This window comes from Pezoporus occidentalis, unplaced genomic scaffold (assembly GCF_034315485.1).
Source record: "Pezoporus occidentalis ecotype Australia unplaced genomic scaffold, CSIRO_AGI_Poc_V1 ctg21, whole genome shotgun sequence".
NCBI classification, from domain to species: Eukaryota; Metazoa; Chordata; class Aves; order Psittaciformes; family Psittacidae; genus Pezoporus; species Pezoporus occidentalis.
Window position 1 is genome coordinate 2313693 of NW_026913964.1, and position 13860 is coordinate 2327552.

The following is a 13860-nucleotide window of genomic DNA, read 5'->3' on the forward strand; positions in this document are numbered from 1 at the left end:
TTCTCTGGGCAGAGCTTTCCAGTCGTGCAGCCTGAGGATTCCTGTGCCTCACCCTGAAGCCCCTGTTAGTGATGGGCTACTTGGCAAGAGGTCTGATCCATAAGAGCAGTTCTAATACCTCCGCATGCCCATCCCACCCCAGTCCTCTCTGGAAGCAGAGGACCTGTCAGATGAAGCCAAGCGCTGCCTCCAGGACAGATGAGCACCGCAATTTAGTACCAGTTTAGTTCCTAAAGCTAAAGAAAGAAGTGGAAGCTGGGGGAAAATTATAATTATAATACCAAAATAATATATATAATATAATTCATTATTAATAATAGTTCTTATTATTACACTGAGGGGAAAGCTCTACCACTTCCACCAGCTCCCATCTCTTGCTCTTCTGCCATGGCTCTGGTATAGAGGAAACTGCCAAATGCCATGGAAATACGAGCCATGGGCTCACAGGGGGACCAAAAGATAAACAAAGAACAAAGCGAAGCTTCTGAATGACTGCAGAAAGCTCAAGGCTCTCAAGCTCTGGACCTATTGTGCACTTGCTCCAAAACATTTAAGAGTGGCAGTGATTGAACTTGTGCTTATTTATATCCAGAAACGTTCAGAATGTACAAACACCAACAGCAACTATTGTGCCCCAAATTTTTTCTTCTCCTTGCCTACTTATCTATACGCATTCATGTTGACATCAGAGGTGGAGAGAAGCCACCAGCTTGCTTTCTCAGCAAGACACACCGTCTTCCCATTTGCTACTCCAAAAACATCATGGTTGACTGCCTAATCTCACCTCTTGCTCCTGACCACAACCTGGCAAAATCTCTCTAAACAGAGCAGTGCAAATCGGTGCAAAAATCACCCTTTTGCACTGAGCTCATTTAGTTGGCAGAGGACTGAAAAAGTGCTCATTCACAGTGCAGCGTGTCCAGCAAGTTACTTGACTAGGTAACTTGTCAGAGCACTTACTATTCACCTTTCACCCAGGGGACATCTCCCTTCCAGCCCAAGCTCATGTGCCACTGCACCTCCCAGAGGAGCTGCCTGTAACGTCCCCTCAGCTGGGAAAGCAACATGACCCTACCTGCGGTGGCTGTCCATACTCTCCCTGTAAGAGGTGCCTAAGATGGACAGGGAGATGGACTGCCCATGGGGCACTACTTTCTTTCCCTGTGATGGAAATCTCCATGCTAAATCTCTTGCCACTGTCACAAACCAGGGACCAGAACAGTTTCTTCAAGACAGTAGGCAGGGTTGGGAAGGAGCATCCCAGAGAAGGTGGGGGCTGAACTGATGACACAACTTTGAGGCACCAGCCCATTTAGCAGATGTATCAGGCACATCTCTGTGGGACACAGTGCTGAGAGGGTGCACTCATCAAGGTCTCACCTCAGTGTGAAACAAAGATTGGTACTTTCAGACATATTTGCTTTCATGGCAAAAGCAGCCATGGCCCCTGCAGCAGGCTCAGAGCTGACCCTGGCCAAGGCAGATATCAGAGAGACCTCCATAGAGCAGGCAGGTTTCTGGTTCCTCCTGTCTGCATCACTTGTGTGAGCAGCAGAAGCCTTCCTGTTTCATTTTTCTTCACACCTCTGATCATTAACTCCGTTAAAAAGTTTTCTTATGAGTAGCTGCATCTTCACTTTATGTTTCTAGTGCTCAGTTTAATGAGAATTTGATTTTTTAGAGGCACATGTTACCTCATCAGCATAATAAATACAGAAATAGTACCTTTTAAGATCAATTCTGCCTGGCCTGTGCTTGGTTCAGTGGATCAGAGTGAATCAGATACTGTGGCTATAAATACAAAACTAAAGTATAAAACTCAACACACCACATGAAATGGAGAAAGTCTTTTGGTCACTTTCAATAGTCTTTTCAGGCTGAACAACCTTGAGAAACATTTGCAAGACATAAAGATCTTTAACTATACGTGATTTCTAATCTGTTAACCCCGATTAAAGCCAGGCTTCAGTCTGTTACATATTTTTTGTCTTCTCAGTGCTCCCGATATCCCCATAGTATGCTCCAGTGGAAAATCAAAACAAAACCAAGAGTAAAGCCTAGCACAGATCTCTGAGAATTGATGAACCTCTTGCAGATTAATGAGCTTTTAGATCCCCAGTCTTACAGACGTGGAGAGAATCTGTGGGGATTTGGAATTAAAATGTACAAACTAAGAGTTAAAAATACAACAGCAAAACTCCACAGCAAATAATGAAAGAAAAAAAACACTGAAAAACTGGCTAGCTGATGAACAGTATGTGTTTATGATCAGAACTTATTCCCTCATCTATCCCTACCAGGAAGGCAGCACCCAAGCAACCAAGATCACTACTTTGACTTTCAGGACAACGTGTACATACAACAAGACAAGGAAATTGATGCAGCATGATGAAAAGAGGGATGAAGTGACAGAGTGAAGGAGGAAGAGGTACAAGACTCAAGGGCAAGTTGAAGATTGAAGCAGCAGCCAGGTGAGTAATAACAGAAAGAGAAAGGATGGCCAAGGGCAAATGGGGAGATGCAGCCAGTTAAGACAAGAGACACCGAACACACTTGAATTAGGCACAGATGTGCCAGCAGAATTAAAGGGAGTACTGGAGAGACAGGGGAAGCTTTCTGAGTAAAAGCAAGAAACCAAAAAAAGATACTTAAAAGCAAAGCAGCAAAAAGCCTAGAGAGCAGCAATGAAGATGGGAAGACCTGGTGCACACACTCCACATGCAGCTCAAGCAATACAGGAGCCATTCATGCATGGTCTGTTTCTTTGGGTCACCCATCTCCTGTCGCTAGATCCTGCACTAAGAAACCACTGAAACCACAGTGTAACGAAACTGAAATCAGCAGAGGAGCAGTAACAGTCTTGAGTAACTTGGATCTATAGCCAGAGGCGTGATCTGCCAGGATTAGGCAAAACAACTCCTTACTGGACAAGTAGAGATACCTGATCTCTGGGGACAAAGTGCTTGCTTTGTGTCACAGAGGACTAACAAGATTAACTAGATAATCTTCGTAAGAGTGTTTGAAGTGACAGCGGCCGGAGTTAAGTATTTACATTATAAAACTGCAGCAGTCTCACTGGTCCTTCCTTCCAATGGTGGTTTTCCGGGCACCGGTCCAGGAGCACAGGCAGCAAATCCCAGTTACTAGAGCAGCCCGGTTCTCTCTCCCTAGGGACAGCTCATGAAAACGATAGGCAAATGACTCTTTATCAGCATGTCAGCTCAGAGACCTCAGTACCTGTCTCTCATTGTTCCTCTCCTGACAGCTCCAGGCTTTCCTGTCTGCCTCCTGGCGCCTGGCAGCTGCAGAGGCAGGCAGCCAGGCAAGGAGCGGGAAGAGGTGGATGCTTCCTGACAGCAACCAGCCAAGTGGGAAGCTGAGAAGGGTAAGAGGGAAGCTTGACTCAGAGCACCGCTGCCTCAGCAGCTCCTGCTCCCCATGTGCTGCTCATGCACACACTGCTCTGCAGCCATGTGCTTTCTAGGTTTTTTTTCAGAGCAGAAAACAGTCCAAAACAGTTACCCTTTCCATCTGTCCTGTGACCACATCTACCGACTGTTGGTAACCAGTCTGCTGGAAAACAAGATTATGTGCCTGCTTTGCAGTGCCACAGCCAGGACTGGCCGCAGAGAAGATGAGATTTCTCTCAACTGTGCTGCATTTCCCTCCTTCCAGCAGTAACCTGGCATCTCTGATGGGTTTACTCAGAGGCAACAGCATATTTTGCAGTACTTTTTCTCCTTTCAATTCCCGATGCCCCACCTTGCTTTTTTGACTCTGACTGACCACTGGGCAGATGCCGTCCTGGAGCTGTTCCCCTTAGCTCCAGAGTCTCACACCTGAATGGTGACAGTCATCTTAGAACCTGACATGCCTATACAGAGCTGGGATTATTCACAGCAGAGAAAGATGTGTCACTTCCTACCTACAAAGGTACAGCGCCCTGTTCATGGAACATCCAGAGCAGGTTTGTACCTTGTGCATTTCATTCCATGCCAGGCTGATGCCAGTACCAGTGCGACTTTTGTATTTGAATTGACTAAACTGCTTGTTATAAACTCAAAGGAAGAATGGAATGCAGTTGGTGGAAAGAGGAGAACTGTAAATCAAGGGCCAAGAATATGCAGTGACCCAAGCTTTGACTGATCAAAGCTGCAAAATCCCCAGACCTGGGATTTCAATTTCCAAAGCACTGGACACCATGCCTGGACTTTTTTCCTTGATCCATTATCCAGTCAGGCTCCATCTTTCCCTTAAACACTCACTTTTTTTTTTTCTCTGTCTCCAGCAGCACTGCTGCTACAGCCAAATGAATGGGATCAAGCAGTAAGTATCATGCATCTCGGCAGCCACATCTTCATGGCTGATGGCCTGATGTGGTCAATCCTCCTGTTACATGCTGGTTTATTTCCCATTGCTTGGAAAGACTTTCCTTAGAACAAGGAGTAGTTCTATTGTTCAGTCCAAGACGTCAGGACAAAATCTATATTGCTCAGAGATCAGATCCTCAACTGCATCTAGAAACAGTCCATTTTTCCCTCTTAATTTAACTGGAGTGGGAAACTTCTCCTTTCCATGAAATAATGCACTGACCAGCTGTGTCTTGCTGGGCATGGGGGGGTAGGCCGGGGAATGGATGAATTGCTCCTTATTCTTCTTCACAAACAACTTATAATAACATGTAAGCTTTTTACTCAAAGAAAATCTCTCCTGTGGTAAAAAAAAAACCAACAAACTTATCGCTCCTCCTGTTCCAGTGGTTTTACTCCAGAAACTCCTTCCTTCCAAACCCTACAGACCCCCTGTGTTCATCTCCCACAGACCCATCTCTGGTCTCCAGGCCCCACAGCTGCTGTGCTAGCAGCTAACCATCCACATCATTCTTGCCCCATGGTCTCTTCCCACCTGCTAGCACTAAAATATTTACCACCTGATGAAGATAGGGGTGACTTCTAGGAATAGAACAGCACTAAATAAATAATGATAGAGAGAGCAGACACAAGCCATTTGCCTGCAAGAAATTTTTATTAGGAAGAAGAAAGCCTTTTAAGAATGTCTCCTCCATAGCAAATTACCTTCCCCTCCTTTAGTCTGTCCACTTGTTTTCCGTAACCCAGCCGCATTAGCTTCCAGACATAATTCATTTAAATATCAGTGTTTGGGAGCTGAGTAGGGAGCACAAATTCCGTCTGGGGTGAAAAAGTCCACTGTGGGGGGAAGTACAGAATAAAACCTGCACACAAGTCAAAGGTGGCTACAAACACAAAACTGCTTCCCAAACGACATTTGACTATTTTTCAGGCTATGCCATCTTCATAGGTTCAGACTGGACAGCACTGTCGTTATTACACAGAGCAAAACTGGGAAAGATAGGGCTAGAAATGGATTTGGTGTGTTTACTATGCAGCCTACAGCAAAAAGGTGCCCACCAAAGGTTAAGTACAAGAGGCAGCCGACAGACATTGCTCATGTGCAGGTTCATTTATTCTTCAAAAAAGCCTTGAGACACTCTTTACTGCCAAGGCTACAAAACTGCCTTTCAGGTCCAGAAGTAGCTCAGGCTTCCTGTGCTGTCATTTGTTAATGACTCATTTGTGCCTTTCCCCAGTGGAAAGGTGAGGAGGGGGGGAAAAACAACATTACTTTGCTTTTATCACAGCCTTTTTCATCTGCAGATATCAAACTGCTGAAGGTGGGTAAGTACTGTTATCCTTGTTTAATAGATCATGACAACAAGTTCTGGGTCACAAAACTCATCTCTGGCAGTGGTAGCGTGAAAATGGAAGTTCTTGGCTGCTAGTCTTTTAACTGAATCATTTGCCAATGATGTCTACCAGCAGTGACATTAATCTGCCATCAAGGAATGCTGGAAGGCTTACTCCATTGGATCGTGTACTTCCATAAAGAGCCGTACCATGTTTCTGTGTGAGTACCATCCATAAACAGTCATCTCTCACGTTTTGATAGCCAATGGAAAACTCTCCCATGAGATTCAGTGATTTGAACAAGCTACACCAACTTTAACCTCAAAGCGACCCACCATTTCACCATTACAGAACATACCTCCATCCTCAGTAAAAGGTTATAGCAAATGCTTTCCAGCTCCAAACCTCCTGATTCTGAGAGATAACATGCAGCAGCTTACAACTCCCTAACACCAGATGGGAGAGAATTTGGAGCCGCCTTCTCCACAGGGAAGTGAGTCTGCTTTTGCTGTTCCAAGCATGCCATCACCATCGGACAGCACAGCAATACTGACACTGGTCCACAAGCCCCAGCACACTGTACACATGCACATACAGTCCCACATGCACTGTCAGTTCATCCTAGCCATCTCACACCCAAAGGACTCAAACAGCTTTAACAAGTGCTAGTGAAAAAAGTCAAGCAGTTTGGGGGCAAAATACATGAGCTGACCCTTTTTCTCACTGAACAATCATAAGTATCTAGAGGAGGCAGCTAATCCCTATTCCACCCCAAGCTGCATGCAGCACAGGGTCTGGGCAGATAAAGAAAAGCACAATGGGGTGCCATGTGTGAAAAGCATCAGAAAAGCAGGGAAGCTATGCCTGAAGTTTCACCCCTAGTCTCTGCCTGGCTAACTGCACTTGAAGAGCCAAGCACTCAGGCTCTAACTTACCGCAATGCCCTTCGGCTTTGTTTTTCACCTGAGCATCCCTCAGCAACTGTGGCTTACCTCCTGGACCATTTGGCCGATTGCCTCCCAAAGGGTCTCTTCCAGAGCACACCGTAAAGCTGCACTTTGGTGCTGATGTCCAGAGCATCGGAATCTGTCTGCTCCATGGATGGAGAAGGGGATACAGAACTGGATTTTGAAGCAAACATCATAGATGGATCTGATTCTAACTCTCCCCCTCTGCGTGGCAGCTCAGGGAATCCGATTAAATGCAGTGAACCAGAAGGACGTAACCAGCCACTCCAAGAGGCAGACGGAGAGACCGGGCTATGGTTTGAATCAATAACTTGACTGCTCAGCACTCAGTCAGTAAATCTCCCCCTGATGCACAGATGATGAGAGTTTCCTCATTGTGTATTACTTCCTGATGCACTGCAGACAGCACACATCCCAGCCCAAGGAAAAAAGAAAAGGAGCGAAGAGCCAGAGATCAGGAACACAGAGAAGCAGAGAGAGCTCAGAGAGAAAGCTCCTAGCAATAGCATAAAGCAAAATACCTCTGCACTAGAGCCAGCTTGGAAGGTTATTTCACTTGACATTGCAGTATCCCAGGCAGAAATCAGGGCGAGCTGGAAGTTTTACTGTCAGGCATCTCTTACTCTGACATGTACCCTCAAAATCTTGCACTGGGAGACAGGTTCTTCTCATTTGTCCCAAGGAAAAGGGGGGCAGACAGGGTGGGAGCCAACAATTTCTATCAGATTCCCTTTGCCATTGGGAAGCTCTTTCTGTGCCAGCCTAGCACTGCCCATCACACACAGTTCACGTGGCTGCTGGGCTCAGCTGGGCAGTGTCCATGCTGCACGTCCTGCTCAGCCTTAAAGGGCCATTGCTGATCAAACCTAGAACATAGAATTCTGCCTGCCTCCATGCCTTGCTGCATCTTGGAGATGTGGCAAGCACAGTCTCTGCCCTGCTTCTTTGGTACAAGCTCCTTCTTGGCCATAGAACAAGGACATAGGAATATGTCACACAGCTCACATAAGTCTCCATTCATCTGCTGTTTAGTACTCCCACTGCGAGCTTTTTATTCTGGTTCCTTAGGTCCTTGCTCCTCTCTTGAAACCATCCATCCCTGCAGAAATACAAACAGTCCTCCAAAAGAACCCATTTTTTCTAATGCCCACAGGAAGGTACATTGGCATCAGATCGTTCCTTCCTGCACACTGCCTTCCATCCATGATTAGGATATGGGGAAAAACTGCCTTCATTGTACCTGGTAGAGCATCTGGAGTTTTGGGGTATTATATAACCAATAAAGACGCATGCTGTGAAGCATCTGCTTGTGTTTTAACCTGTGCCATCCTGCATGTATCGATTTTGATGCTGTACTTGCTAACTGTCAGCTCTTCCCAATGCAGTTATTCAGAAGTGACACAGTGCAGCCACACAGTCCTTTCTTATTCCTGGAGATCAGAAGCCTGGGAACTTGCCACAGGCTAGATCACAGCACAGGACATAGGTTCACTTCATTTTGTATGGTCACAGGCACTTGCAAAGCATCTTAAATAGAGGAAACGCAGACAGCCTGCCTCAAGCTCACAGGCTGCATTTGGTATTAGAGAGATTATAGATGCAGGTCCCTGATAAAAGTCACTATTGATTGCTAGATTGGAGAGTCAGCAAACTCAGTGCTTTGTTACTTAACTATTACCCTGGCTTTGACTGGCCTTTGGTCCCAGACAGGATATGTCCTGAGCAGCATCAAAGCCCATCTCAGGGTGACATTAAGGGGGAGGGTGAAGAGGGGAGAGCAGCAGATACTGCCTCCATCTCACCTGAGCCCCAACTTTTGAACACAGTTGCAGAAGAGAAGAAGCATTAATGCTGTAGCGACCATTCAACATACTGCACTGAGAAGAAAATACTAATCATAGCCAGGAGAGGGAAAAGTTCCCTGGAGTTATCTGTCTTGCACAAAGGATAACAAGGATTCTGGGCCCAAGAGTATCACCTTAATTTATAAATGTGCAGTGAAAAACCACAGAGCTCCTGTATAGAATGATCCGGTGCCCCTGCCATTGTAGTGCATCAGTGATTCAAAGATCTGATTGCAGTGACCTGCAGTGAGGAAAAGCAGATTCTTTTCTTTGATTCTTTACTTCTTTTTATCCTGTGCAGACCAAGAGAAAAGAGAGGTCTTTATCTCACGTTTTTTTAATGTTCAAAGGTATTGTTTCCTCTGGAGACCTCTAGGACAAGCAAGGGACCTTGCTTTTACAGCAAATTCTTTAGAATGGGCAGCTCCAGGGGAGGGAAAGAGCAACTTGCTCTTGTCGAGTGAGTGACCAGGAGTTAAACATAGCAGGAGCCAGCAATGTTAGGGCAATAAGCAGCAGCGGGGTGAATTTTGTAACTGGACAAAGTAATTTGTAATAACAGTGGTTATGTTAAAATTTCCTTTATGTGTGTAAATAAACCGGAAGCCTGTCTGAGGGAAAGAGCAGGAGAGCAGCACAGCAGGTCTAAGCAATTTGCCTCTCACACACAGAAGGTAACGGCACTAAGAGCCAGCTGAAAGGTTCTTCAATGTTACTTCTGCCAGATGCAAAACTTCCTTCAATGGCCAGAAATTTCAGGATCAAGAAAAGTGTCACAAATGCATCCAGGAGAAAAGGGTCCACCACAGGGTGGGGAGGGTTCTGCAGAAGTGCCTACTCTGAATTCTCTGGGAAAAAAGAAATCCTTAGGAAAGCACAAGCAGACTTGGTGAAGCTCTGGTGAAACCTAGCAGCCCAAAAGCACAAAGACATTTATACAGAGATAATCAATTAGTATTTAACCTGCAATCTTATTTAATAAGAACAGAGGAAGGAGACCTGAGTATACAAGACCTTAGTAGGACAATCCTGTGTCACCAGTGCAAAAAGAAAAGTGCAGTTGTGGTCTACATTAGCAGTGAAGGCAGACATAAACTCTTGTACCAGACTCACATGCGATCCCTTCTGTACAGTTCTGGCCAAACCGATTCCCTGGCCCTGAAGAGATGCAGAAAAGGACTCAAGGGATGACCACAGGTATAGCTAATCCATAGTATGGCAGGACACTAAAAGGATTTCACTTGTTTAAATGAGACCAAAGGGGAAAATCTGACTGCTGTCTAGTTTCAGGCACTCTTTCCCCTCTTAATGTATTGGTAAAGGTTGATGCTTCCAAAAAAACAAATTGGCCTAAATTGGCCATGAATAAATGAGAAGCTGTGTAACCACCACAGGGAGAGAGTTGTGGAATTGCCTTGCAATGAGAGCAGCAGAGGAGAAAAGGCATTACTTGGTTGGATCTATTACATGCACAGCAACCTGAGGTGGCCAAACTTCCAAGTATACGGATTAAGCTCACCTGCTTTCTTCAAAACATTTTTTGTTCCAGAATAATAAAGATTTTACATGGATGTCATTCATGATGGCTTGTAAGGGAAGCAGAGCTGTACACGCTGGAGAGAAAACACTGGAGCTTTACTCAGAAAACCTTCCTGCAGAGGGACAGGTTGTACTGATACGGGAATTATTTTGCTAATGTGCTGTCCCTATTTTTCCTACATATCAGGCCAAAAAAATTTTGCTCAAAATAACCTTCGAAGCAGCAGGCAGTACAAGGTACTACAGAAGTAACGCTCCATCATCACAGGCCACCCACCAGCTGGAAGATGCCACTTTTCAGTTTAAGCATACACATATGGCTAACTGCAGCTGAGGAGAAGGCATGTATTTGTGGGGTTTCCTTTAAGTGAAAAGTTATACCTTTATGTTCTGGGCAGCCTTACAGTAGTACTTTATAGTAGAACAATGTGGAGAAATAAAAAGAATTTCCAGCTCAGGTTTCGGTTATGATATATCATTCTTGTGCAGATAAAATATCATACGTACCTATAAAAATGATGCTCCAGGTTCCCAGATGTACAGTTGTGTGCAGATGCTGTTTTAAATAGAACAAAGGCAACCACCATCAATCCATGTCTGCTGTGATAGATTGACAGTTTCTTTTACATATGATTAAATTTTTAGTATCAGATGGGAATTCAGAGCTGTCCTGCAGAGCTCAAAGAAAAGCTATTCAGCAAACAGGCATTAAAGAGCCTTTGTAGATATATAACCCCATCTGACATCATCCCTTGGTAGGAATCACATGCTCCTAGCATCCCATTCCAGACAAAGCCCTCCACCAGCTCCCAGACCTTCAAATCCACTCAGATCCATGCTGGATGGCCCATGAGTCATATTAATCAAACTATAGCTGTGGATATAGCACCTCCTCAGGAGACTTACAGGAAAACAGAAAATAAATTGTCAGTTTACTGAAGCAAAAGGATCTGATAGCATGCAGACTTGTGGACAGTAAACGCTCAGAGCCTGGCTTTTGGGGGTTTGCTTGATCAGGGGCTGACACCATAGCCAACGATCATTTCTCTCAGCATATAAAGGAGATAATTTTTGGGAGGAGGGGGGTTAATCCTACTAAGAGCTCTCTTCTGGAACAAGACTCATTCATTATTCATTCTGGGATTTTGCTGGTGCTGGTTTGGGCTTTTCTGTGTTTGGGTTTTTTTTTGGGGGGTGTTTCTTTGGTTTGTTTTGGGGATTTTTTTTGTAGGGGTTTTGTTTGGTTGGGGTTTTTGTTTTGTTTTTTAAGGTTTCTCCTCAACAGCCGTTTTTAGGGACTTTAGAATACACCAGAGTGGTCAGAATACACCAGAGTGGTCAGCTACATTTGAAAAAGCTTCCTCCAGAAGCTAGTCCATAGGCTTCCAGCAACACACCATTTTTCCCCCTCATCACGCCTAAAAGACATGAAGTGATCACACAGCTTACACGAATTCTGGAATAGTGAAATAGGCTGTTTCCAACCAACAGCCTCTTCAAGAGCAGTAAATAAATACAGCTCTACCTGCTTGCTTTGTTTCTGTCTTTAGATTCTGAACCCACCAGCACATGCTCCCTTCCCTTCCTGCGTGTCCATGGTGACTGGTACCCAATCAGCCACGCTGCTCCTGAGGCTGCGGTGGCCATAGCGGCCATGGGAGCACTCCTCCTCACTGGGAGCTGCTGAATCTGTGCACAGGGATGGGGAAGAGCAAACCTTTCCCCAAAGAGGTTTTATAACAATGTTCAGAGCTGCTTAGCATGCACACCAGCTGCATTTCTACCTTTCCTATAGTATTTCATTTTACCTGTGCCTTACCTGCTTGCGATCAACATTATTCAGCCTTATCTCAAAGGTGACAGCAGATTGTTACCAAGGACATGGTTTGACTAGGTGACACAGCTCAGCAGTGATGGCTTAGCCAGCTCTGCTGGCAGCCTCCTGCACAGAAAACACTGAAGTCAAGTCAAGGACTACTTACGACACACACAAGTAGTACAGGCTACATAGATGCCAGTGCAGCACTTTTGAAGGATTTCCTTACCCTTTGCACCCTGTGGTACCATGACACAAGATCTAGCAAGTAGATCAGAGACCAGGTTTAGAGCAGTTATTCTGGGGGACAGAGCAATGTTTCAAGGTGCAATTGCTTACTTAGTTCTATTAATTTTGAGGACAGAAGAAGTGCTGCCTTTGTAACAAGGGCACGGAAGCAGAATTCAGTACACTGGGGCTTAGTGTCCAGCCTGGCAATGCCCCTACCCAACTGAAGTATGTACCTTTGTTAGAAAAGGGTGACGTTTTTACAATAAAATAATCATATAAAATAGTAAAATGATTATATTTGAGAAATTTATAAATCAATAGTGAGGCTTTGCATATTAGAAGATGTTGTAACTTTGCCGTTTTGTATCATAGTTACTCTATAACTAAAAGTTACAATGGTAGTCTTGGTAGCAAGAGCTAACATAACTATATATGGTGAGGGGAGTATGGGTGTATTTAGGGGAGTATGTATTGTAAAACTCTACCCAAGCAGAACCTAAGTTTAAGATCGCCAAAAGGACATACCAGAGGCAGTCAAGGGAAGATAAGAAAATGCTAGTGCCCACACAATGGCTGGGACACGTATCCAAAGAACAGAAAGGTGAAAAGGACAAGCCGAGGAAGTCTCCTTACTTCATCCGAGGAAGACTCCTTACTTCATCAGGGCGACCACCAGAGGGGGCTGCGCAAGCGCAAAAGAGGCTGATGCCGTAATAGACTGATATAGCAATCCTTGATGCATATGTATTAGTCAATGATGTAATCTGTGTTGAATATGTATTAGTTACGAAATTTTTAGTGTATAAATTGAGAACGCGATGTGACAAGGGCGAAGCCAGATTTGGGCGCGAGCCCCTGGTTTCCCAGCGCTGCAGTACAGCACCTCACATAACCATTCCGGTGGTTATGTGCCAGTTCTTACACTAACACCTTGATTTCTCTCACCCACCATTCCTCACCTCTGACACTGGTACTAAATCCAGAATATCACAAGAATACCCACATGCATGCAGCAGTTTGGGTACAGTGGCCAGCCAAAAAAAAGAAATCTGCAAAAAGAAGAATTTGTTAGTTTCCCTGGCAGAATAATGGAGTGGGAAAACATAATAGCTCTGCATGTTAACACAGGGAAACAACTGGCGCACCATCAACATTTTTAAGATCTGACATAACAGTCCAGCAAGAAGTAAATGAGAGCCAAGGCTACTGTCTGCCCACTGGAGATGCACACTCCTTAGCCGTTTTGACATCACTCAGTAGATCTTCATTCAGTAGTGGAAGCTGCAGAGACCAAGTCATGTTCATGTGAAGCTTCTGCACAAAAGCAGAGTTTCATTCAAGACCAGCGGTCCCTCAGTTTCTCTGTCAAAAGAGAAACAGAACATGGGTTACTCATTGCAGTCATAAAACATGACTTGCTCTACTTAGAGCTTCAAATTCTGGAGGCAAACAAGAAAAGCTTTGACTAAGAGGTACAGTAAGGCTAGGTGTACGATACTAGCAAGGTTCTAAGCAGTGTTTTTAGCAATCCTCTTCAGCCCAGTAGAACCACAAGTATCTAATTTAACATGTTCCTTCAGACAGCAGAAGCCCATTAACTTCTGCAGACTCCAACATAAATGTAATCATATAATTACCAGCATTTTCCCCTTTCTAAGAATTTCACCTCTGCTTTTAGACTTTCTAAATACTGTGTACCTTTGGTGTCAGTCAGCATAATACAGCTTATTTTTAATTAGCTCTACAAGCTTCCTGAA

The 13860-nt window shown here is 44.7% G+C and overlaps 1 protein-coding gene across 3 annotated transcripts in view; it reads right to left on the reverse strand.

Moving 5' to 3' along the window:
* Nucleotides 1-13048, reverse strand: part of PLEKHD1 (pleckstrin homology and coiled-coil domain containing D1) — a 35032-nt gene extending 21984 nt beyond the window's left edge. Inside the window, exons 1-3 of one of the 3 annotated variants that reach the window (XM_062619193.1) lie at nt 13034-13048; nt 11876-12336; nt 6698-10130 (exon numbers count right to left, since the gene is read on the reverse strand). In XM_062619193.1, coding sequence (XP_062475177.1) covers nt 6698-6849 — 152 coding nt within the window. In that variant the 5' untranslated portion in view covers nt 6850-10130; nt 11876-12336; nt 13034-13048. Of the gene's footprint in view, nt 1-6697; nt 11244-11875; nt 12337-13033 lie in introns of those variants that run through there. The other 2 variants (XM_062619195.1, XM_062619192.1) reach the window with 2 other exon arrangements.
* Between the last annotated feature and the right edge of the window lie 812 nt (nt 13049-13860).